The sequence below is a fragment of the Halictus rubicundus genome, unplaced genomic scaffold (genome assembly GCF_050948215.1).
Source record: "Halictus rubicundus isolate RS-2024b unplaced genomic scaffold, iyHalRubi1_principal scaffold0503, whole genome shotgun sequence".
Classification (NCBI taxonomy): Eukaryota; Metazoa; Arthropoda; class Insecta; order Hymenoptera; family Halictidae; genus Halictus; species Halictus rubicundus.
The window spans coordinates 33,838-59,846 of NW_027489044.1; the positions used below are offsets into that span (position 1 = coordinate 33,838).

A 26,009-nucleotide genomic window follows, 5' to 3' on the forward strand; every position below is an offset into this window, starting at 1 on the left:
CAGACACACCGGCCGGTAGGCAGAGGGAGACTCTGCGGGTTTCCCCTCTGTTAAAGGATGCAGTAGGAATCGTGGAGGGAGTTAAGAAACTTCGTTGTGAGCACTGTGGTGTTCTAAATATATCGTCTATTTTCTTCCAAACTTGCGTGAGTCACTTATAAACTAATACCGTCACCAACTTAAGACTATACGTAAAACAAAGTAAGAAAACTATAACTAAGCTAAGCGCGGAAACCCGAAGAAGCGCAATGAGTTTCCTTTTGCGAAGAGAAAAACAGCAAGGCTCGAGCGAAGCGATGCGTATTAGACAGAGCAGTTCAAAAGACTAATTATAACGACTTATCGGGAGTCGGTTGCGCTGAAGATGGTGGGGAGAGGTGACGAGAGGCTCGGTGGTCTAGCGCCTTGTTGTGTTTGGGCATTCCCGTCACCTCTCTTGCCCCTTGCCCCGGACTTGGGTCTCGTGCCGCCGCGGAGCTCGCGTGATCCGAAACATCCCGCCCGCCTTTGTTGATCGAGGCGACGCATCAACAAATTATGTGCCGAGCTGATGGCTCAGCTGTCATCGGTCGAGGTACGGGGGGGAAAGGGACAAATTTTAGCGACCGGCCGTGTGAGTGTTGCCGTCGCTGTGCGCACCGTTACAACTCGGACAAGTCCGTCCGATCCGGCGTGCACTTGTTCGACCCTCCCTAACGGCCATCGTGTGGGTGGATGAGAACGATGACAAGTCGAGCGTTGTCCAATTCAGCGGTCCGTAGAAAGCTGTCCTTGACGGTAGAAGTTCCTCGCGCGCAGTTGAGGAACCGCAAGCACCACGCAACCGACCGCAGGAGGCGCGTGAAGGACGAGTACCGAAAGAGTAAGTCGGTAGTTGGCGCGGAGGACTGCGACGCGACGGTAGTATTAAGGACGGTTTTTTCAGCGCGTCTTTCTTCCTCCGTGTCCAGAACGGTCGCATCGTGTCCTTTAAATTCAGTGATCGAGGTGGAGAGGAAGGACGGCCCCTGCCACCAGAGCGAATTGTTAGCCAGAGTGTCCCCGTTTAAGCCCCGAGAAGCGGGATCGGCAGGGTTTTCCTTTGAGCGGATGTGATACCATACATCACCGGGGAAGAGGTTTTGAATCTCCGCGACCCTGTTAGCAACAAATGTCTTCCATTTGGAGGGTCGACCCTGAAGCCAGCCGAGAACTATTTTCGAGTCTGACCAGAGGTATATTTTAGCGTCATGCAACGATAAGGCGTTTAGTGTACGTTTGACTAGCCGCGAAAGAAGCACGGCGGCGCACAATTCAAGCCGAGGAAGAGATACCTGTTGGAGGGGGGCGACTTTTGTTTTGGCGATGACTAGCCTCACGAGTGGCTTCGCGGTGTTCGGAAATGAGCGAAGGTAAACAACGCCGGCATACGCCTTTTCCGAAGCGTCGGCAAACCCATGTATTTCTATCGCGTGTTTACTACCCATCCCCACCCAGCGAGGCATCTTGACAGCCGAAATCCCCGCGAGACTGTGCGAATAGGTCGCCCAATATTTAGCATGCGCGGGGGGCAGGGGGTCGTCCCAATCGAGTCTCAAGAGCCAGAGCGTCTGGAGAAATATTTTTGCTGTAACCGTGACCGGCGCCAAAAAACCGAGAGGATCGTAGACCGAAGCCATCTCCTTCAAAACCTGTCGCTTAGTGATCATTGCCTGAGTGTCACGCGGTTTCAGATTGAAGAGAAAAAAGTCTCCCGCGGGCTGCCACTTTAGTCCCAGTAAAGAAAGGATGCTCTCGAATGGGCGTTCCCCCGAGGAAGCGACGTGTTCCGCTGAGAGGTGGTCAAGCAACCTTGAGTCATTGGAGGTCCATTTCCTCAGGGTGAAGCCGCCCGCCTTGAGTGTTGCAATTAATTGTCCCTGGATTGCCAGAGCCTCATCGATAGTCGAGGCTCCGGAGAGCACATCGTCCATGTAAACGTCGGACTGTAAACAGGCGGCAGCCAGCGGAAAACGACCCCCCTCGTCGAGACTGAGTTGTCGTATTGTACGCATAGCCAGGTAGGGAGCGCAAGCTAGACCGTACGTGACCGTCCGGAGTCGATACTCGCCCACCTGGTCGCCTGAATCGCGGCGCCACAGGATGCGTTGGGCGTCGCGATCCTCCTCAGCAAGCCAGATTTGCCGATACATCTTCTCCATATCGGCGGCGAAAACTATAGCGTGGGGCCAGAATGTAGAATGTCATTCAGCGAGACACCGGTTGTCGTCTTACTAGAGCCATTGAACACGACGCGTAGCTTGGTCGTGGTGCTTGACTCTCGCCAGACGCCGTGATGCGGAAGATAGAAAATTTTGGAGTTTTCTCTAATCCCGGTAGCGATTTCCATATGATTTAGCTGGAGATACTCATCTAGAAAGGAGCGGTATTTCTCGGCAAGGTCCTCGGCATTTAAGAAACGTCTCTCAAGTTTAGAAAGCATCGCGGCGGCTGTACGTCGAGAGTCACCTAGCACCGAGAGAGCACGCTTAAACGGAAGCCGGACGATGTATCGACCCGTACGGTCACGCGTGTGAGTACGGGCGAAGTGATTTTCGCACTCGTCTTCGTCAGCGGTCAACTCACTAGAGGAGGGGGGAGCGACTACTTCCTCCAAGGACCAGAATTTTTGCAGCAGGGTGCTGATATCATCGTCGACTGCACAATGCAGGACGATCCGACGAGGGTTTGAAGGAGAAAATTCCGACTCTCCCGGCGGTCCGGTCACAATCCAGCCCAGGGTGGTAGCTTGGGCGATAGGAGCGCCCGCCGCGCCCGTCCGCAGACCTTCGCGAAGAATTAACGCGTAGACATCGGCTCCAAGCAAAAGCTCGATGGGTTGTCGCGAAGTGATTTCCGGGTCCGCCATTTCCAGGTTCGCGAGGTGAGGCCATGCATTAGGACAGGCAGTGGTAGGTGGCTCGTAAGACGATAGCCGCGGGAGAATGACAGCGTCTACCGAGTATGAGACCGTGTGGTCTAATCGCGATGACACGGTCAAATTCACTCTCCCTCGGGGTCGACTTCGCATCGAATCGACTCCCTCCAGCGGTATATTAAAAGGTTTGCGAGATAATTTGTATCGTTGCACGATGCTTTCCCCGATCAAGCAGACTTCGGAACAAGGGTCGATTAAAGCGCGGACAAAGATTCTTTCGCCCGGATAGACCTCTATCCCCACGATCGCGGTAGCTAGAATGAGGGTTTGGTTCATCCGCGTACAATTTACTATTTTAGCGATAGGTTTGGACACGGAGGACGACGCTTCGGCATTGTACTCAGAGGGAGTACTCCCGTGAGGAATATGACGGGCAGTATGATGTTTGCCCACGCAGGTTTGGCAACGCTTATTCGATTTACAATCGCGTACGTGGTGGTTAGATAGACAGTTGAAGCAGAGATCGTGTTCTGTTACCAATTTCCTCCTCTCCGGGGGTGTGCAGCTTTTAAACGAGGGACAGAAAAGGACAAAGTGATCCTTGCGGCAGAGACGGCATCGCGAGTTTCCGGGTGTTCCCGTCACGGCGTGCACCTTCGGCCGGCGAGATGTCCCGCGAGGAGCTGCAGGTGGAGTGGGGGCCCGTCTTCCAGCAGTTGGAGTGGGGGGCCTTCCGTCGTCAGATGGAACAGTAAGGTGCGATGAAGCGGCGGTGGTGAGCAAGTTGCAAGAGGGTAGCGAGGATACGGTCAAAGACCGCAAGCGTGCCCTCAGGAAGTCCAGTAATCGGGAAAAGGTCGGCATCTCATCTTCTCCCTCCAGCGTTGTCTCCCAGCTAAGCCTTGTCTCACTGTCCAGGCGTTGGACGGTAATGTAATTGAGCCAATCGCTCCAGTGTTCGACGGGGCGTTTTAACGCAGCTAGAGCTTCCACGGCGTTCTGAGTTCCATGCAACAGGGTTTTGAGCTCAGAAGCCGATGCAGTCCTCATGCCTGGAAGGGACAACAGTACGCCAAGTTGAGCGTTGACTAGCATGGCGACGTTGTCATATTCCCTTTCGAGCAGCTTCCATGCGCGAGGAAAGTCGTCGTCGGTGATGGGAATGTGACGCAGGCTATCGGCAGGTTCCCCGATAATGCTCGTCTTTAGGTAGTGAAGGCGCTCGACGTCGGTCAGTTGTTGGTTGTTAATAACCAACGACCGAAAGAGGTCCCGGAAGCTGGTCCACCTTGTGTAGTCGCCGTCGAAAGGTTCGATGACGATTTTCGGCATCGATGCTCGTTTCGGTTGTGGAGGGGCGGCAGCAGCTCCCGGTTGAACCGTGGTTCTTCCCAGCATCTTCTTTAGTCCGGCCTTTTGCGATATATAGGCCTCTTCAGCTACGTCGAATTGGTTATCGACGAGATAGCGGGATTTCAGAAGCTCGTCGTCCGCTTTGGCGCGGATCTTGTCGTCGTTGTTGGTGAACTCCAGCCAGTAGGACTCCAGCAATTCGAGTCTTGCCTCGACTGTATCCCGATTAATATTGTCGGCTCCCTTCTTTTTTAGGTTCTCGATCATGCGAGAGATCCTTGCCGCCAACGTCTCCTGCTTTTTAAGAACGGCATCCATGGTGGGTTTAAAATGGCAGTTGGCTGAAGCACAGCGCGTTCCGGACAAAGTCAAACCGTCAAAGTCAAAGTCTTACGGGGTCGAACAACACACACAGCACTAGCGACCGTTAAATTCAAACGACGCACCTCCACGACACGTTTTCCACGTTTCACACGAGGATCCGGCTCGAAGGACCACTAATTTATGTTAAAGGATGCAGTAGGAATCGTGGAGGGAGTTAAGAAACTTCGTTGTGAGCACTGTGGTGTTCTAAATATATCGTCTATTTTCTTCCAAACTTGCGTGAGTCACTTATAAACTAATACCGTCACCAACTTAAGACTATACGTAAAACAAAGTAAGAAAACTATAACTAAGCTAAGCGCGGAAACCCGAAGAAGCGCAATGAGTTTCCTTTTGCGAAGAGAAAAACAGCAAGGCTCGAGCGAAGCGATGCGTATTAGACAGAGCAGTTCAAAAGACTAATTATAACGACTTATCGGGAGTCGGTTGCGCTGAAGATGGTGGGGAGAGGTGACGAGAGGCTCGGTGGTCTAGCGCCTTGTTGTGTTTGGGCATTCCCGTCACCTCTCTTGCCCCTTGCCCCGGACTTGGGTCTCGTGCCGCCGCGGAGCTCGCGTGATCCGAAACACCCTCCTTTTGGAGGAGAACCAGGCACGCTTCTTTCCACACAGTGGGGAAGACTCCCCGGCGCAGGCTCGCGTCCATGACGCTCCTGAACGCCGGGGCGAGGACCTCCATAGCTAAGGCCATTATACCACCGGGAACCCCATCGGGGCCAGGGGCCTTCTTGCCCCTGGCCCGGAGCTCCCGGACGGCCTGGTACAGCTCCCACTCGGTGACCCGGAATTCGTCCGACCATTGAATGGCCGGACCCGGGGCGCGTTCCCTCCCCCCCTCACTCAGGGGGAAGAGGGTATCCACTACGACCCTAACCCTAACCCTAACCCTAACCCTTTTTTTTTTTTTTTTTTTTTTTATCGTGAGGAAATGTTTTATACATACCCCGACTCCCTGGGGGAAGCCGGGGTTATGTGGGATTCTCCCCGGGGGCGAGCCCCCGGAGACTACCCACTAAAACCTCACGCCCACCTAAGCTACACGGGAGGTGCCTGGATCACGCGAGTACTCAACAGGACACCTCCCAGCTATCATCATACCCCGGGGGAGGGGTTAGCCTCCCCCACTGCCTACGCTATAAGACCCCGGGCGGAGGGACCCGCCCGGTGTCCCCATCCCTGGAGCCTTCGGATTGGGCTTCCCGAGCCCCAGCTCGGTCCACCCACAGCTCCCGGAGTCCTCGTGCCCCGCTCGGGGCCGGTGTCCCGAAGGAACCAGCCCCGGCCAGAGCAAGAGGACGCCGCCACCGGAAGGAAGGGCCGTCGGAGGCGCGATCCGGCACGCCCCGACCCTTCCTTTCCCCAAAAACCCCCCACGGTCCCCCTCCCCTATCGGGGGGAGGGGGGACCGACACCCCCCACTAACCGGGAAACTATCCCGGGGGTGTCGGCCAATCACGGGGGGAGCTACGCTCCCCCCGGGGGCCCGGGTCAGCTCGCACCCCGGGCCCCCAAATTCAGCGCCCCCACCGGTGGGGGCGAAACAGGGCGCGGGGATACCCCCCGCGCCAAAACCCCTCCGCCCCCCACTCCCGGGGGCAATGGTTGACGCGGGGGAGACCCCCGCGCCCTCCCATCCCTCACCGCCCCCCTCGTGGGGGGCACACGCCGGCGCGGGGGTCGTCCTCGCGCCCACACCCTCCTCGCGGAGCCCGGGTCCCGTTCCCGGGCCCGCTCGGCGGCCTCCTTCTGCTTGATAACGTCCTCGCAGAAGGAGGCCACCGCATTCCACGACCCCACGCTGTCGACCATGTGGTCGACCACGGTCGGCAGCGCGAGGTCCCACCCGCCCACTGCGGCTCGCAGGACACGGCGCGGCCCGGCCCAAGCAGGGCACTCCTCCAGAGTGTGCCGCGCCGTGTCGACATCTTCGCCGCAGTGGTGGCACCGCGCAGTCGGCTCCCGCCCCATTCTATGCAGGTACTCTCCGAAGCAACCGTGGCCGGAGAGCACCTGCGTGAGGCGGAAGGTCAACCTTCCCCGCCTCCCGCAGCATATGTAAAATATGGGCAGGAGGGCCCGGACAATCGGACGTGTGGAGGGCGTTAGCAGCGCCCTCCACTCCGATAAACTTTCCGTCCGGGCCTGGCGACTCTGGCCCTCGAGCTCCTCCTCCTCCTCGCGCGTGAGTTCCACCCCCGGCGGGCGGCGGAAGGAGCGGGCGATGTGGTATAGCTTCGCCCGCTCCGCCGCCACCACAGTGAAGGGTGGAATCACGGCGAGGAGTCCCGCCGCCTCGGTGGAGATGGTGCGGTACCCCCGTATGACCCGCAAGGCCAGCCGCCGCCGCACTCTTTCCAAGAGTTTGCGGCTGGGCGTGCTGGCCTCGAGCGAGCGGTGCCATACGGGGGCCCCATACAGGGCTATAGACCGCACCACCTCCACATAGAGGCGGCGTACGTTCAAATCCGGCCCCCCGACATTCGGCAGCAGCCGCGCCAATGCGGCTGCTGTCTTCTCTAGTCGGGGGGCGAGGAGCTCGAAGTGTCCATCGAATCGCCAGCGGCCGTCTATGATCAGGCCCAGGTACCTCATCCTGGGCCCGATCGCGACGGAGGTTTCAGCGACACGAATCCGGAGATCTTGACCACGGGGTAGCCGCCACACCCGAGGCGAATACAACCAAATCGCCTCGGTTTTTGTGGCGGCCACGGTCAACCCCATTCTCCGGATTCGCCCGACCACGCAGTCCAGGGCGGCCTCTCCAAGGTGCCTGGTCCTCCTCCAATCCTCCCCCTCGGCATAAACCAGGGTGTCATCCGCATAGCAGATGACACCCGTATCCGGGGGGAGGACAACCCGCAGCACCGCGTCGTACGCCAAGTTCCACAGGAGCGGTCCGAGGACCGACCCCTGTGGAACGCCGCGGTGCGTCTCCCTCGAGTGCACAATACCATACCGGCCGGTAAATACCACCTCTCTGTCGCGGAGATAGTCGCCGACCACCTCCCGGAGATAAGGGGGCACCTGGAAATAGTCCAGCGCCCCCATTATCTCCGACCAGGGCAGGGCGTTGAAGGCGTTAGATATGTCTAGCGACACCGCAATCAACACCCTGCCCCGAGCGACAGCCCGTTCACGGAGGAGGCGCAGACGCTCCAGGGCGTCTATAGTGGAGCGCCCCCTCCGGAACCCATACTGGCTGTCGCTCAGGTCGGGACCACCCCGCGACAGGTGCTCGACGAGGCGGGCGGCAATTATCCTTTCGAATAGCTTGCCCGCCTCGTCGAGTAAACAAACCGGCCGGTATGCAGAGGGAGACTCTGCGGGTTTCCCCTCCTTTTGGAGGAGAACCAGGCACGCCTCTTTCCACACCGTGGGGAAGACTCCCCGGCGCAGGCTCGCGTCCATGACGCTCCTGAACGCCGGGGCGAGGACCTCCATAGCTAAGGCCATTATACCACCGGGAACCCCATCGGGGCCAGGGGCCTTCTTGCCCCTGGCCCGGAGCTCCCGGACGGCCTGGTACAGCTCCCACTCGGTGACCCGGAATTCGTCCGACCATTCAATGGCCGGACCCGGGGCGCGTTCCCTCCCCCCCTCGCTCAGGGGGAAGAGGGTATCCACTACGCGCCCCAGAAGTTCCGGGTCTAACCGCTCCGTGACCGGGGACGCCCAGGGGCGGAGCTTCCCAAGCACCGCCTTATACGGGCGTCCCCACGGATCCTCACGGAGGGTGAGCAGGAGCTCATCCCAGGCCTTGGCCTTAGCAGCGGCTATCGCACGCTTGAGGGCCACGGCCGCCGATCTGTACTCCCTGTACAGCTCGGCGACCCTCGGCTCCGCGTCGCCGCCCAGAAAATGGCGGCGACGGGCGCGGGCATACTGGCGGCGGGCTCGGCCGGCCGAACTGCGGAGTTCGGCCAGCTCCCCCGACCACCAGTAAACTGACTTTCTCGGGGGCTGAGCTCGGACCCGGGGCATCGCCACGTCACAGATCATCTGCAACGTGCCCCGGATCCAAGCAGCCCCCTCGTCTGCCTCGCGCTCCCTGGCCGAAGGCCAGGCGGAGCCGATAATCACGGCCCTCAGGAGGTCCCCGTCCAGTCGTTTCAGCGCCCATCTGGGCGCTGACGGGGTGCCACGTCGGAGGGGCGTGTCCAATGGCGAGTCCGAGACCACAGCCACGTCCATCAGGACGTAGCTGTGGTCCGACAGGGTCTCTCCACTCCAGACCCGCCAGTTGGACACACGGCGCGAGGCGGCGGCTGTCGCGAATGACACGTCCACTATGGACCAGCCATTCCACCTCACGCACGTAGGCACGGAGCCCCGGTTTAACAACCGGAGCTCCATCCCCTCCGCCCAGTCTTCCAGGACTCCGCCTCGGGCGTTGGTCCCGGGGTTACCCCAGGTGGAGGACCTCGCATTGAGGTCCCCCAGGACCAACACTGGACCGGCTATATAAGGGGCTATCATTAGCCCCAGCCGGTCCAGGAACATCCCTAATTCGGCGGAGTCATAACTGGGTGAGCTGTAGCACCCCACGACCAGAAATCTTCCCCACTTTACCATAACCATCCCCCTGCCCCGTTCGACCACGGAGCAGGGGGGCACAGTCGCCGAGTGGCGACGCCACCATATCGCCACGGAGCCGTCATCGTCCCCGGACCAGTGTGGGTGGTCCGGGACCCTGTACGGCTCCGTGGCGACGGCCAGGCCAACCCCCCACTCCTCCAGGCATTGGACCATCAGGTCCTGCGCCTGGCGGCAGTGGTTGAGGTTGGCCTGGAGTACCGGGAGAGGGGACCAGCGCGGAATATGGGCCATTAATTGGCCTTCGCGCTGGTCCCCTCCTTAGCCGCCGATGCGGTTGGCGGGGGGTCATTACCCCCCGCCCCGCTGGCGGCCGCCTCCACCTCCATACTTTCCCCCTCCTTGGAGGTTGGGGGAGCGGCCGCTTTCGCCACCGGGGTATCCGGTGGCGTAACTGGGGTGGGCGCCACACCGCCCGCCCCCTTTTTCCCCTTCTTGGCCTTTGGTGGCGGGGAGCACGCCTTGCTCCCCGCCTTGTGGCCCGCCGGTCTCCCCAAGGCCGCGCAAACAACGCAATGGGGCGGCGCCTTACACTCCACCGCCCGGTGGGTGGCGTCACCGCAGCGGTAGCAGTGACCGCTGCGGTCGACCTCCGCAGTGCACCGCTGCCGAACATGCCCAAGGGCAAGGCAGCGGAAGCACTGCAGCGGCCGAGCCGCCAGCACAACCACCTGGGCGGTGGACCACCCCACGCGCAATTTCCCGGCCTTTTCGATGGCCAAGGCCGCCACGGCCGGGCACTGCACCCATACGGTGCCGAGTCCGCTGGGCGGAGCCTTAAGCTCCCCAACCCTAACGGACTCGGCGGTGCAGCCCCCGGCTTTCGAGACCGCCTCCACTACCTCCTGGGGGGTCACGGAAACCTCCAGGCCCGTGAGGCGGAATTCCGCCTTCTTCACGGGCCTGGACACCTTTACGTCCATCCCCCCCAGGACGGCGGCCATCTTGGCGGCCAAGGCATCGGCCTTAGGGCCCCCATCGGCACCGGGGACCTCAATAATGAGGCCCCCGGTTACCGCCCTCTTCCAATGGAGGGCCCCGATGCCGAGGGCGTCTAAATCGACGCCCTGGCGGGCCCTCCTAATGGCCTCCTCATACGAGGCCCCGCTCCCCTCCGGGACAGTCACAGTGACTGCCGCGGAGCGTGGCGGGGCCCTGACCTTGGCCGCTGATTTCCCGCCCTTCGAGGCGGGGACAGCGGCCCTCCTTCCCTTTGGGGCGCCAGCCGAGACGGCTGCCGCCACCTCAGCCGCGGCCTTAGCAGCGGCCTTGGCCGCGGAGATGGCCCGCCTCCCGACCACCTCCGCCCAGGTCCCCGGCTTAGCCGGGGTACCCGGCGCGGGCGCAGGGGGCTGGGCCGGGCGGGCGACCGAAGGCTGGGGAGCCTCCCCAGCCTTCTTCCCCTTCTTTTTCTTCTTCTTCTTCTTCCCTTTCGTAACCCCAGTCCCCGGGGCAGGGGCAGGGGCAGGCGTCGGCGGAGCCGGCGTAGGGGCGGGCCGCGGCGGCGCCGGAGGGGCCGGCGGCGGCGGCCGGGGGTCCCCACGGGCACCATGCCCGGTCACCCGGCGCAGCTCCCTCCGCATCTCCTCGCGGAGGGATCTGAGGCCCTCCTCCATGAGGGCCCGCATCTGGGCCATAAGGTCCGGCTGCTTCGCCGGGGTCGCAGCGACCTCACCTACCTCGGTGGCGGAGACTTGCGGCAGGGAGGGAGCGTCCCGCAACCGCTTCATGACCATCAGTTCCCCCCTGATGGCCCGAAGCGAGTCGCGGGTCTCCAATAGCTCCCTCCGGAGCGCCGCATTTTCCAGCCGCAGTGCGGCGTCCCCAGCGTCACCTTGGGAGACAGGGGCGCGGGAGTCGGCAGGGGGTCCAACCTGGACGCCCCTGCGCTCCAACTCCCTCACTGCCGCCTTTATGTCCGCGGAGGCCTCGCGGATCCCCTTAAGGTGGGTACCCTTAAGGTTCCGGCTGGCCTCCGCGAGCTCCCGGGCAACGTCCGACTGTTCCGCAATAAATGCGGACAGTTCCCCGGGAAGCATGGCCCTTATATCCGGGCGGACATCGTCGTTCAGCCGCTCCCGTTTGCCGACTGACGGAGTCGGCGACGTCCTGCCCGGAGTTGGCGGCAGCGAGCGCTTCACTCCCACGACGCTGGGGTTGGGGGGGGGCCGACTGGGTCGAGACGTTGGACAATCTGTCCACCGACTCGCCGCGCCGACCACGCCCCCTCATTCCCCTCTCCGGCCGGAGAAAGGGCCGGTCCCCAACAGCTGGGGTCTGGCTCCTCTCCTCCTGGGACAGGTCCAGGACCGTCCCAACTCCCTCCACTACCACTTTCGGGAGTGGTGCCCCCTCCTTTCCCTCTACAATTTTATTTTTAATGTTAGATTCCATAGTAATCCCACGAGCATGGCGGGAAATAAGGTCCACCCGGGCAGAGCCCCCACTACCCGGGCAAGCCTATATACAACGGGAGGTCGGCAGGTATCCCGAGGTGGTCAAACGCTAACGAGCGGGTGAAGTCCCCCCGCCCACTCCCGGAGCTCCGGGAGAGTCCCCTCACCGCGTTTCCGACAGCTTGGGATGGAGACTTTTTTATAGAGGTTTATCCTCCTCGCAGAGCCAGCCGATTAAGGCAAGCCCCCCCGTTCCGGTAAAACATGACCACCGGTTTACGGTCTGGGGCCCTGCGGCGGCCTCCCCGGCCGTTGCCCGCAGGACACACCGACCGCGGTTTTCATCCCTCCGTGTGAGCCTTACCGGCAAGGGAGGCCCTGCCAGGATCCGAAGATCCCGCCGGCATCGCCTCACACGTCAAAGGAACTACTTCCCGCGGAATACCCCTCGCTCCGTTAGCAACACACAATTATGTGTGTTCCCAGGGACCACCACGAGGAGGTGGAGCGTAGAGGATTTTAGGGATATGACCACCACCACTGTGGTATACCTAGCAGTGGATCCGAATCACCACTACTAAGCCCATATCCCCTTGGTTCCCACCCTAACCCTAACCCTAACCCTAACCCTAACCCTAACCCTTTTTTTTTTTTTTATCGTGAGGAAATGTTTTATACATACCCCGACTCCCTGGGGGAAGCCGGGGTTATGTGGGATTCTCTCCGGGGGGCGGAGCCCCCGGAGACTACCCACTAAAACCTCACGCCCACCTAAGTTACACGGGAGGTGCCTGGATCACGCGAGTACTCAACAGGACACCTCCCAGCTATCATCATACCCCGGGGGAGGGGTTAACCTCCCCCACTGCCTATGCTATAAGACCCCGGGCGGAGGGACCCGCCCGGTGTCCCCATCCCTGGAGCCTTCGGATTGGGCTTCCCGAGCCCCAGCTCGGTCCACCCACAGCTCCCGGAGTCTTCGTGCCCCGCTCGGGGCCGGTATCCCGAAGGAACCAGCCCCGGCCGAGGCAAGAAGACGCCGCCACCGGAAGGAAGGGCCGTCGGAGGCGTGATCCGGCAGGCCCCGACCCTTCCTCACCCAATACCCCCCACGGATCCCCCTCCCCAATCGGGGAGGGACGGACCGACACCCCCCTACACCGGGAAACTAACCCGGGGGGTGTCGGCCTATCACGGGGGGAGCTATGCTCCCCCCCGGGGGCCCGGGTCAGCTCACACCCCGGGCCCCCGAGTTCACCGCCCCCAGTTGTGGGGGCATAACAGGGCGCGGGGAAACTCCCCGCGCCAGCCCCACTCCGCCCCCCACAACCGGGGGCACACGTTGGCGCGGGGGAGACCCCCGCGCTCTCCCTACCCTCTCCGCCCACCTCCGGGGGGGCACACGTCGAGGCGGGGGTCGTCCCCGCGCCCACACCCTCCTCGCGGAGCCCGGGTCCCGCTCCCGGGCCCGCTCGGCGGCCTCCTTCCGGGACATCACGTCCTCACAGAAGGAGGCCACCGCATTCCACGACCCCACGCTGTCGACCATGTGGTCGACCACGGTCGGCAGCGCGAGGTCCCACCCGCCCACTGCGGCTCGCAGGACACGGCGCGGCCCGGCCCAAGCAGGGCACTCCTCCAGAGTGTGCCGCGCCGTGTCGACATCTTCGCCGCAGTGGTGGCACTGCGCCGTCGGCTCCCGCCCCATCCTGTGCAGGTACTCTCCAAAACAGCCATGGCCGGAGAGCACCTGCGTGAGGCGGAAGGTCAACCTTCCCCGCCTCCCGCACCATATAAGAAATATGGGCAGGAGGGCCCGGACAATCGGACGTGTGGAGGGCGCCAACATCGCCCTCCACTCCGAAAAAGCTTCCGTCCGGGCCTGGCGATTCTGGCCCTCGAGCTCCTCCTCCTCCTCGCGCGTGAGTTCCACCCCCGGCGGGCGGCGGAAGGAGCGGGCGATGTGGTATAGCTTCGCCCGCTCCGCCGCCACCACAGTGAAGGGTGGAATCACGGCGAGGAGTCCCGCCGCCTCGGTGGAGATGGTGCGGTACCCCCGTATGACCCGCAAGGCCAGCCGCCGCCGCACTCTTTCAAAGAGCTTGCGGCTGGGCGTGCTGGCCTCGAGCGAGCGGTGCCATACGGGGGCCCCATACAGGGCTATAGACCGCACCACCTCCACATAGAGGCGGCGTACATTCAAATCCGGCCCCCCGACATTCGGCAGCAGCCGCGCCAATGCGGCTGCCGTCATCTCTAGTCGGGGGGCGAGGAGCTCGAAGTGTCCATCGAATCGCCAGCGGCCGTCTATGATCAGGCCCAGGTACCTCATCCTGGGCCCGATCGCGACGGAGGTTTCAGCGACGCGAATCCACAGGTCCCGACCACGGGGTGGCCGCGGCGACCGAGACGATCCGTATAACCAGATCGCCTCGGTCTTTGCGGCGGCCACCGTCAGACCCATTCTGCGGATTCGCCCGACCACGCAGTCCAGGGCGGCCTCAGCAAGGTGCCTGGTCCTCCTCCAGTCCTCCCCCTCGGCATAAACCAGGGTGTCATCTGCATAACAGATGACACCCGTATCCGGGGGGAGGACAACCCGCAGCACCGCGTCATACGCTAGGTTCCACAGGAGTGGCCCAAGGACCGACCCCTGTGGAACCCCGCGGTGCGTCTCCCTCGTATAAACCATGCCATACCGGCCGGTGAACACCACCTCCCTGTCGCGGAGATAGTCGCCGACCACCTCCCGGAGATAAGGGGGCACCTGGAAATGGTCCAGGGCCCCCATTATCTCCGACCAGGGCAGGGCGTTGAAAGCGTTGGATATGTCCAACGAAACAGCCATCAACACCCCGCCCCGAGCGACAGCCCTTTCCCGGAGGAGGCGCAGACGCTCTAATGCGTCTATTGTAGAGCGCCCCCTCCGGAATCCATACTGGCTGTCGCTCAGGTCGGGACCACCCCGCGACAGGTGCTCGACGAGGCGGGCGGCAATTATTCTTTCGAATAGCTTGCCCGCCTCGTCGAGTAAACATACCGGCCGGTATGCAGAGGGAGACTCTGCGGGTTTCCCCTCCTTGTGGAGGAGAACCAGGCACGCTTGCTTCCAAACAGTGGGGAAGACTCCCCGGCGCAGGCTCGCGTCCATGACGCTCCTGAACGCCGGGGCGAGGACCTCTATGGCTAAGACCATTACGCTCCCGGGAACCCCATCGGGGCCAGGGGCCTTCTTGCCCGCGGCCCGGAGCTCCCGGACGGCCCGGTCAAGCTCCAGCTCGGTGACCCGGAACTCGTCCGACCATCCCATGGTCGGACCTGGGGCGCGTACCCACCTCCCCTCCTCCGCGAGGGGGAAGAGGGTATCCATAACGCGCCCCAGAAGTTCCGGGTCCAACCTCTCCGTGACAGGGGACGCCCGGGGGCGGAGCTTCCCAAGCACCGCCTTATATGGGCGTCCCCACGGATCGTCACGGAGGGTGAGCAGGAGCTCGTCCCAGGCCCTGGCCTTAGCTGCGGCAATAGCTCGCTTGAGGGCCACGGCCGCCGATCTGTACTCCCTGTACAGCTCGGCGACCCTCAGCTCCGCGTCGCCGCCCAGGAAATGGCGGCGACGGGCGCGGGTGCACTGGCGGCGGGCACGGCCGGCCGAACAACGGAGTTCGGCCAGCTCGCCCGACCACCAGTAAACGGTCTTTCTCGGGGGCTGAGCCTGGACCCGGGGCATCGCCACGTCACAAATCATTTGTAACGTGTCCCGAATCCAGGCCGCCCCCTCATTCACCCCGCGCTCCCTGGCCGAAGGCCAGGCGGAGCCGATAATCACGGCCCTCAACAGGTCCCCGTCTAGTCGCTTCAGCGCCCATCTTGGCGCTGAAGGGGTGCCACGTCGGAGGGGCGTGTCCAACGGCGGGTCCGAGACCACTGCCACGTCCCTCAGGACGTAGCAGTGGTCCGACAAGGTCTCTCCATCAAGGACCCGCCAATTGGACACACGGCGTGAGGCGGCGGCCGTCGCAAACGTAACGTCCACAATGGACCAGCCGTTCCACCTCACGCACGTAGGCACGGAGCCCCGGTTAATCAACCGGAGCTCCATCCCCTCCGCCCAGTCTTCTAGGACTCCGCCTCGGGCGTTGGTCCTGGGGTTACCCCACGTGGTGGACCTCGCATTGAGGTCCCCCAGGACCAACACCGGACCGGCTATATATGGGGCTATCATCAGCCCCAGCCGGTCCAAAAACAACCCGAGTTCGGCGGAGTCGCAGCTGGGTGAGTTGTAGCACCCCACGACCAGAAGTCCTCCCCACTTCACTAAAATCATCCCCCTGCCCCGTTCGACCACGGAGCAGGGGGGTACACTCGCCGAATGGCGATCCCACCACATCGCCACGGAGCCGTCAAGGTCACCGGACCAGTGTGGATGGTCCGGGACCCTGTACGGCTCCGTGGCGACGGCCAGGCCAACCCCCCACTCCGCCAGGCATTGGATCATCAGGTCCTGGGCCCGGCGGCAGTGGTTGAGGTTGGCCTGGAGTACCGGTAGAGGGGACCGGCGCGGAGTGTGGGCCATTATTGGGTCCCCGCGCTAGTCCCCTCTCCAGCGCCCTGCGCGGGTGTCGGGGGGGATGACTCCCCCGACCCGCCAGGGGCCACCTCCACCTCCATACCCTCCCCCTGTTTATCGGTTGGGGGAGTGGCCGTCTTCGTCGCCGGTGTTAACGGTGTTTGGGGGGGCGCCACACCGCCCACCCCTTTTACCTTCCTGTTGGCCTTTGGGGGCGGGGAGCACGACTTGCTCCCCGCCTTGTGACCCGCCGGTCGGCCGGCCGCGGCACATACCACGCAGTGGGGTGGTGCCTTGCAATCCACCGCCCGGTGGCTGGCATCCCCGCAGCGGTAACAGTGACCGCTGCGGTCGACCTCTGCAGTGCACCGCTGCCTGACATGCCCAAGGGCCAAGCAGCGGAAGCACTGCATTGGTCGTGGTGCCAGCACCACCACCTGGGCGGTGGACCACCCCACGCGTAACTTTCCGGCCTTCTCGATCGCCAGGGCCGCCACGGCCGGGCACTGCACCCATATGGTGCCGAGCCCGTTGGGCGGAGCCTTCAGCTCCCCCACCCGGACGGACTCGGCGGTGCAGCCCCCGGCTTTAGATACCGCCTCCACTACCTCCTGGGGGGTCACAGAGACCTCCAGGCCCGTGAGGCAGAATTCCGCCTTCTTCACGGGCCTGGACACCTTTACGTCCATCCCCCCCAGGACGGCGGCCATTTTGGCGGCCAGAGCGTCGGCTTTGGCGCCCCCATCGGCACCAGGGACCTCAATGATGAGGCCCCCGGTTACCGCCCTCTTCCAATGGAGGGCCCCAATGCCAAGGGCGTCGAGATCGACGCCCTGGCGGGCCCTCCTAATTGCCTCCTCGTACGAGGCCTTACTCCCCTCCGGGACGGTGACTGATACCGCCGCCGAGCGGGGGGGAGCCTTCACGCGAGCCGTCGCTTTTCCGCCCTTTGAGGTTGGGGCGGCGGCCTTCTTGGCCTTAGTGGCTGCTGTCGGTAGCTTGGCCGCCGCATTGGCCACCGCAGCCGCAGCCTTGGCCGCCGCCAGGGCCCTCCGGCCCAACACCTGCGCCCAGCTTTCCCCTTTAGGGGGGTCCGGCTTCGGTGCCGGTGGTGGCGCCGTCTTGGCCTCCTCGGCCTTCTTTGCCTTTTTCTTCTTCTTCTTCTTTTTCTTCCTACCGGCCCCTCCCTCCCCTGGGATAGGGGCCGGCTTAGGCGGCGCAGGCCCCGGAGCCGGCCTCGGCGGCGCAGGCCCCGGGATCAGCGTCGGCTGTTTCGCGGGCGGGGAAGGCTGCGGTAGGGGGGGCTTGCGTGCTCCCGCGGCCGGGGCAACGGCCGCAATCGCACGCCTGAGCTCCACCCGCATCTCCTGGCGGATGGAGCTCAGCCCCGCCTCCATAAGTGCCCGCATCTGGGCCATCAGGTCCGATGCGGGCCCCGCAGCCTCCTCCCTCACGCCGGGGGGCGGCAGGGGAGGTTCAACCCGCAACCGCTTCAAGGCCACCAACTCTCCCCTGATGGCCTCGAGCGAATCGCGGGTCTCCCTTAATTCTCTGGCGAGCGCCGCATTCTCCTCAATCAATGCGACGTCCCCCGGTCCCTTGCCGACGGCCGGCCGGAGAGGTGCGTCCCGCAACCGCTTGACCGCCATCAGTTCCCCCCTGATGGCGGTCAACGTGTCGCGGGTCTCGCGGAGCTCCCTCTCCAGCGCCGCGTTCCTCGCGCGGAGAGCGCCGTCCCCGGGGTCCGCGACGGGCGGCAGGCAGGAGCTGACGGAGGGGTGCCCAACCTGGACGCCCCTGCGGTCTAGCTCCCGCGCGCACGCCTTTATCTCGCCGGAGGCCTCCCGGAAAGCCTTAAGGAAAGTTCCCTTAAGATTTCCGGACCTCTCGGCAAGGTCGCGGACCTCCTCTGACCGCTCCACCATACGGGCGGTCAGTTCTCCGGGGAGCAGGCCTCTGATGTCCGGAGGCGGGACGTCACCCTGCCTGTCGCGCTGGCGGAGTGACGAGGCTGGCGAACCCAAACGGGTGCGCTTTGCGCCCGCGCCGCTCGATGAAACGCGCGAAAGGCGCGAGATGGTCGACAGGCGGTCGTCCTCCGTCTCGAGCACCGGAGTGCTCCACCCAGGCCGGGGCCTGAGATCCCGGGGAACCGGGGCCGGCGACGGCCTCGGCTCCTCCACTCCCAACTCGACCACTTCCGGGCGTGGTTCCCCCTCCTTATACTCTTCATTTTTATTTAAATTCAACTCCATAATTAGTCCCACGAGTATGGCGGGAAATAAAGGTCCGCCCGGGCAGAGCCCCCACTACCCGGGTAAGCCTATTTACAACGGGAGGTCGGCAGGTATCCCGAGGTGGTCAAACGCTAACGAGCGGGTGAAATCCCCCCGCCCACTCCCGGAGCTCCGGGAGAGTCCCCTCACCGCGTTTCCGACAGCTTGGGATGGAGACTTTTTTATAGAGGTTTATCCTCCTCGCAGAGCCAGCCGATTAAGGCAAGCCCCCCCGTTCCGGTAAAACATGACCACCGGTTTACGGTTTGGGGCCCTGCGGCGGCCTCCCCGGCCGTTGCCCGCAGGACACACCGACCGCGGTTTTCATCCCTCCGTGTGAGCCTTACCGGCAAGGGAGGCCCTGCCAGGATCCGAAGATCCCGCCGGCATCGCCTCACACGTCAAAGGAACTACTTCCCGCGGAATACCCCTCGCTCCGTTAGCAACACACAACTATGTGTGTTCCCAGGGACCACCACGAGGAGGTGGAGCGTAGAGGATTTTAGGGATATGACCACCACCACTGTGGTATACCTAGCAGTGGATCCGAATCACCACTACTAAGCCCATATCCCCTTGGTCCCCACCCTAACCCTAACCCTTTTTTTTTTTTTTATCGTGAGGAAATGTTTTATACATACCCCGACTCCCTGGGGGAAGCCGGGGTTATGTGGGATTCTCTCCGGGGGGCGGAGCCCCCGGAGACTACCCACTAAAACCTCACGCCCACCTAAGCTACATGGGAGGTGCCTGGATCACGCGAGTACTCAACAGGACACCTCCCAGCTAATACATGCCACCCCGGGGGAGGGGGTTAGCCTCCCCCACTGCCTACTCTATAAGACCCCGGGCGGAGGGACCCGCCCGGTGTCCCCATCCCTGGAGCCTTCGGATTGGGCTTCCCGAGCCCCAGCTCGGTCCACCCACAGCTCCCGGAGTCCTCGTGCCCCGCTCGGGGCCAGTGTCCCGAAGGAACCAGCCCCGGCCAGAGCAAGAGGACGCCGCCACCGGAAGGAAGGGCCGTCGGAGGCGTGATCCGGCACGCCCCGACCCTTCCTCACCCAATACCCCCCACGGATCCCCCTCCCCAATCAGGGAGGGACGGACCGACACCCCCCCAAACCGAGAAACTAACCCGGGGGGTGTCGGCCTATCACGGGGGGAGCTGTGCTCCCCCCCGGGGGCCCGGGTCAGCTCACGCCCCGGGCCCCCAAATTCGCCGCCCCCAGTGGTGGGGGCATAACAGGGCGCGGGGGAACCCCCCGCGCCAACCCCACTCCGCCCCCCACCACCGGGGGCACACGCTGACGCGGGGGAGTCCCCCGCGCCCTCCCTACCCTCTCCGCCCCCCTACTGGGGGGCACACGTCGGCGCGGGGGTCGTCCCCGCGCCCAAATACGCCTCGCGGAGCCCGGGTCCCGTTCCCGGGCCCGCTCGGCGGCCTCCTTCTGCTTGATCACATCATCGCAGAAGGAGGCCACCGCCTTCCACGACCTCACGCTGTCGACCATGTGGTCGACCACGGTCGACAGCGAGAGGTCCCACCCTTCCACCGCGGCTCTAAGGACACGGCGCGGCTCGGCCCAAGCTGGGCACTCCTCCAGAGTGTGCCGCGCCGTGTCCACATCTTCGCCGCAGTGGTGGCACTGCGCAGTCGGCTCCCGCCCCATTCTGTGCAGGTACTCTCCGAAGCAACCGTGGCCGGAGAGCACCTGCGTGAGGCGGAAGGTCAACCTTCCCCGCCTCCTGCACCATATATGAAATATGGGCAGGAGGGCCCGGACAATCGGACGTGTGGAGGGCGCCAACAGCGCCCTTCACTCCGATAAACTTTCCGTCCGGGCCTGGCGATTCTGGCCCTCGAGCTCCTCCTCCTCCCCGCGCGTGAGTTCCACCCCCGGCGGGCGGCGGAAGGAGCGGGCGATGTGGTATAGCTTCGCCCGCTCCGCCGCCACCACAGTGAAGGGTGGAATCACGGCGAGGAGTCCCGCCGCCTCGGTGGAGATGGTGCGGTACCCCCGTATGACCCGCAAGGCCAGCCGCCGCCGCACTCTTTCCAAGAGTCTGCGGCTGGGCGTGCTGGCCTCGAGCGAGCGGTGCCATACGGGGGCCCCATACAGGGCTATAGACCGCACCACCTCCACATAGAGGCGGCGTACATTCAAATCCGGCCCCCCGACATTCGGCAGCAGCCGCGCCAATGCGGCTGCCGTCATCTCTAGTCGGGGGGCGAGGAGCTCGAAGTGTCCATCGAATCGCCAGCGGCCGTCTATGATCAGGCCCATGTACCTCATCCTGGGCCCGATCGCGACGGAGGTCTCAGCGACGCGAATCCGGAGATCTTGACCACGGGGTAGCCGCCACGGCCGAGGCGATCCATACATCCAGATCGCCTCGGTCTTTGCGGCGGCCACGGTCAGTCCCATCCCCCGGATTCGCCCGACCACGCAGTCCAGGGCGGCCTCACACAGGTGCCTGGTCCTCCTCCAGTCCCCCCCCCCTCGGCATAAACCAGGGTGTCATCCGCATAGCAGATGACACCCGTATCCGGGGGGAGGACAACCCGCAGCACCGCGTCGTACGCCAAGTTCCACAGGAGCGGTCCGAGGACCGACCCCTGCGGAACGCCGCGGTGCGTCTCCCTCGTGTGCACAACGCTATACCGGCCGGTAAATTCCACCTCTCTGCCGCGGAGATAGTCGCCGACCACCTCCCGGAGATAGGGGGGCACCTGGAAATATTCCATCGCCCCCACTATCTCCCTCCAGGGCAGGGCGTTGAAGGCGTTAGATATATCCAACGACACGGCTATCAACACCCTGCCCCGAGCGACAGGCCGTTCCCGGAGGAGGCGCAGACGCTCCAGGGCGTCAATTGTGGAGCGCCCCCTCCGGAATCCATACTGGCTGTCGCTCAGGTCGGGACCACCCCGCGACAGATGCTCGACGAGGCGGGCGGCAATTATTCTTTCGAACAGCTTGCCCGCCTCGTCGAGTAAACACACCGGCCGGTAGGCAGAGGGAGACTCTGCGGGTTTCCCCTCCTTTTGGAGGAGAACCAGGCACGCTTTCTTCCACTCTTTGGGGAAGACTCCCCGGCGCAGGCTCGCGTCCATGACGCTCCTGAACGCCGGGGCGAGGACCTTCAGAGCTAAGGCCATTATACCACCGGGAACCCCATCGGGGCCAGGGGCCTTCTTGCCCCCAGCCCGGAGCTCCCGGATGGCCCGGTACAGCTCCCACTCGGTGACCCGGAATTCGTCCGACCACTCAATGGTCGGATCCGGGGCGCATTCCCTCCTCCCCTCGTTCCCATCACCAGCGGGGAAGAGGGTGTCGACGACGCGCCCCAGAAATTCCGGGTCTAGCCTCTCCGTGACCGGGGACGCCCAGGGGCGGAGCTTCCCAAGCACCGCCTTATACGGGCGTCCCCACGGATCGTCACGGAGGGTGAGCAGGAGCTCATCCCAGGCCTTGGCCTTAGCAGCGGCAATTGCACGCTTGAGGGCCACGGCCGCCGATCTGTACTCACTGTACAACTCGGCGACCCTCGGCTCCGCGTCGCCGCCCAGGAAATGGCGGCGACGGGCGCGGGTATACTGGCGGCGGGCTCGGCCGGCCGAACTGCGAAGTTCGGCCAGCTCCTCCGACCACCAGTAAACAGACTTTCTCGGGGGCTGATCTCGGACCCGGGGCATCGCCACGTCGCAGATCATCTGCAACGTGCCCCGGATCCAAGTCGCCCCCTCATTTACCCCGCGCTCCCTGGCCGAAGGCCAGGCGGAGCCGATTATCACGGCCCTCAGGAGGTCCCCGTCCAGTCGTTTCAGCGCCCATCTGGGCGCTGACGGGGTGCCACGTCGGAGGGGCGTGTCCAATGGCGAGTCCGAGACCACAGCCACGTCCATCAGGACGTAGCCGTGGTCCGACAGGGTCTCTCCACTCCAGACCCGCCAATTGGACACACGGCGTGAGGCGGCGGCGGTCGCGAATGACACGTCCACAATAGACCAACCGTTCCACCTCACGCACGTAGGCACGGAGCCCCGGTTTAACAACCGGAGCTCCATCCCCTCCGCCCAGTCTTCCAGGACTCCGCCTCGGGCGTTGGTCCCGGGGTTACCCCAGGTGGAGGACCTCGCATTGAGGTCCCCCAGGACTAACACTGGACCGGCTATATAAGGGGCTATCATTAGCCCCAGCCGGTCCAGGAATATCCCTAATTCGGCGGAGTCATAACTGGGTGAGCTGTAGCACCCCACGACCAGAAATCTTCCCCACTTTACCATAACCATCCCCCTGCCCCGTTCGACCACGGAGCAGGGGGGCACAGTCGCCGAGTGGCGACGCCACCATATCGCCACCGAGCCGTCATCGTCCCCGGACCAGTGTGGGTGGTCCGGGACTCTGTACGGCTCCGTGGCGACGGCCAGGCCAACCCCCCACTCCTCCAGGCATTGGACCATTAGGTCCTGCGCCTGGCAGCAGTGTTTGAGGTTGGCCTGGAGTACCGGGAGAGGGGACCAGCGCGGAATATGGGCCATTAATTGGCCTTCGCACTGGTCGTTACCCCCCGTCCCGCTGGGGCCCGCCTCCACCTCCATGCTCTCCCCCTTGGAGATTGGGGGAGCCGCCGCTTTCGCCACCGAGGTATCCGGTGGCGCAACTGGGGTGGGCGCCACACCGCCTGCCCCCTTTTTCCCCTTCTTGGCCTTTGGCGGCGGGGAGCACGCCTTGCTCCCCGCCTTGTGGCCCGCCGGCCTCCCCAAGGCCGCGCATACTACGCAGTGGGGCGGACTCTTACAGTCCACCGCCTGGTGGGATGCATCCCCGCAGCGGTAGCAATGACCGCTGCGGTCGACCGCCGCTGTGCATCGCTGCCGTACATGGCCTAAGGCCAGGCAGCGAAAGCACTGCAGCGGTCGTGGAGCCAGAACCACCACCTGGGCGGTGGACCACCCAACCCGCACCTTGCCGGCCTTCTCCACCGCCAGCGCGGCCACGGCCGGGCACTGCACCCAGATCGTGCCGAGTCCGTTGGGCGGAGCCTTCAGCTCCCCCACCCTGACGGACTCGGCGGCGCAGCCCCCGGCCTTCGCCACTGCCTCCGTTACCTCCTGGGGGGTGACTGATACCTCCAGGCCCGTGAGGCGGAATTCCGCCTTCTTCACGGGCCTGGAGACCCTCACCTCCATCCCCCCCAGGACGGCAGCCATCTTGGCCGCCAAGGCGTCGGCCTTGGGGCCCCCGTCGGCACCAGGGACCTCGATGATGTGGCCCCCGGTGACCGCACGCTTCCAGTTGAGGGCCCCAATGCCAAGGGCGTCGAGGTCGACGCCCTGGCGGGCCCTCCTAATGGCCTCCTCGTAGGAGGCCTCGCTCCCCTCCGGGACGGTGATCGTCACCGCCGCTGACCGGGGGGAAGCCTTTATCTTCGCCGCCGCCTTCGCGGGGGCAGCGGCCTTCCCTTTCCTTTGGGCGCCCGCCGGCGCCTTGGCCGCTGCGGCCGCGGCGGCCACTGCGGCGACAGCCTTGGCCGCAGCCTTGGCCTTCCTCCCCAGGACCTTGGCCCAGGTCTCCTCTTCCGGGAGGCCCGGCTTCGGTGCCAGGGGCGGCGCCGGACGGGCGACCGGAGGCTGGGGGATCTCCCCAGCCTTCTTGCCCTTCTTCTTCTTTTTATTCTTCTTCTGCCCCGAAGGGGCAGGGGCCGGCGACGGTGGCGCAGGCGCCGGCGGCGCAGGCGCAGGCGCAGGCTTCGGCGGGGCCAGTGGCACGCGGGGCGACGGGCCAGGGGGCCCACGCGCCCCCGCTGCCGGGGCAACGGCAGCGATCGCGCGCTGGAGCTCCCCCCGCATCTCCCGACGGATGGACGCCAGCCCCGCCTCCATAAGCGCCCGCATCTCGACCATCATGTCCGATGCGGGCGTCGCAGCATCCCCAACGACAGTGGGTGCCGGTGCCGGCAGGGGGGGAGCGTCGCGCAGCCGCTTGACAGCCATCAACTCCCCTCTGATGGCTTCGAGGGAGTCGCGGGTCTCCCGCAACTCCCTCTCAAGGGCTGCGCAGCGCTCCCGTAGGAAGCCGGCCTCGTGATCCGCGGGGGATGAGGGATCAAGGCCAACCGCAGGGCATCCCACCGGGAAGCCCCTGCGATCTATCTCTCCCGCGACCTCCTCAATGAGGTCGGAGGAGTCGCGGAACCCCTTGACAAAGGTCCCTTTAAGGTTCCGCGACCTCTCCGCCATGTCCCGGTTCTCGCGGGCGAGCCCAACGAGGAGGGCGGTCAGCTGCCCGGGGAGCAGGGCTCTCACCTCCGGGCGGGGAAGCTGGGAGAAGGTTCGATCGTCCTCCAACCTATCCCGCTTATCCGCCGGGGTCGGCGACATCCTCCCCGGAATCGGGGTGAGCGGCCGCTTAATGCCCGCACCGCTGGTGGAGGGGGTCGATCTCGCCGACATGGCCGACCTGGTCGACCTAACCGACAAGACCGACACGCGGTCCTCCTCCACGTCGGGCCCGCCGCGTCCCGCCAATCCCCTCACGGGTTTGGCCTTGGGCCGGTCCCTATCCACTGGGGCCGGAGGCCCCCTAACCAGTAGTGGCTCTGCAGCCACCACCGCTACCCCCTCAACCACTTCCGGGTGTGGTTCCCCCTCCTTAACTACTTCATTTTTATTTTTAAGACCATCCATAATAAATCCCACGAGCATGGCGGGAAATAAAGGTCCGCCCGGGCAGAGCCCCCACTACCCGGGTAAGCCTATTTACAACGGGAGGTCGGCAGGTATCCCGAGGTGTACAAACGCTAATGGGCGGTGCATCCACCGCCCACCCCCGGTGCTTAGTCCGGGAGTTTCCCCTCGCCACGTTTACGATAGCTTGGGAATAGAGACTTTTTTATAGAGGTTTATCCTCCTCGCAGGCCGGCCGATTAAGGCAAGCCCCCCGTTCCGGTAAAACATGACCACCGGTTTACGGTATGGGGCCCTGCGGCGACCTCCCCGGTCGTTACCCGCAGGACACAGAGCCCGCGGTTTTCATCCCTCCGTGTGAGCCTTACCGGCATGGGAGGCCCTGCCAGGATCCGAAGATCCCTCCGGCATCGCCTCACACATCATTGGGACTACTTCCCGCGGAATGCCCCTCGCTCCGTTAGCAACACACAACTATGTGTGTTCCCAGGGTCCACCACGAGGAGGTGGAGCGAGAGGACTTTACACCTGTGACATCCCTCAAATAGAGAGAACGGCTCGACAGTGGGACAACTGGTCCCACTGTAAAGGCCACAGGTCCTCGGACCCCACCCTAACCCTAACCCTTTTTTTTTTTTTTTTTTTTTTTTTTTTTTTTTTTTTTTTTTATCGTGAGGAAATGTTTTATACATACCCCGGCTCCCTGGGGGAAGCCGGGGTTATGTGGGATTCTCTCCGGGGGGCGAAGCCCCCGGAGACTACCCACTAAAACCTCACGCCCACCTAAGCTACGGGGGAGGTGCCTGGATCACGCGAGTACTCAACAGGACACCTCCCAGCTATCATCATGCCCC

General features: G+C 63.7%; 2 protein-coding genes across 2 annotated transcripts; both read right to left on the reverse strand.

Moving 5' to 3' along the window:
• Positions 1-692: 692 nt before the first annotated feature.
• Positions 693-2,171, reverse strand: LOC143364364 (uncharacterized). Its single transcript, XM_076804761.1, has one exon. The coding sequence runs from the start codon at positions 2,169-2,171 to the stop codon at positions 693-695; it is 1,479 nt and encodes a 492-aa protein (XP_076660876.1).
• A 23-nt stretch (positions 2,172-2,194) lies between these two features.
• Positions 2,195-4,567, reverse strand: LOC143364365 (uncharacterized). The gene has a single exon (XM_076804762.1). The coding sequence runs from the start codon at positions 4,565-4,567 to the stop codon at positions 2,195-2,197; it is 2,373 nt and encodes a 790-aa protein (XP_076660877.1).
• Between the last annotated feature and the right edge of the window lie 21,442 nt (positions 4,568-26,009).

Bases quoted from the DNA above. Each gene is read 5' to 3' on its own strand.
- LOC143364365 (XM_076804762.1), bottom strand. From the start codon at position 4,567: ATGGATGCCGTTCTTAAAAAGCAGGAGACGTTGGCGGCAAGGATCTCT.
- LOC143364364 (XM_076804761.1), bottom strand. From the start codon at position 2,171: ATGTATCGGCAAATCTGGCTTGCTGAGGAGGATCGCGACGCCCAACGC.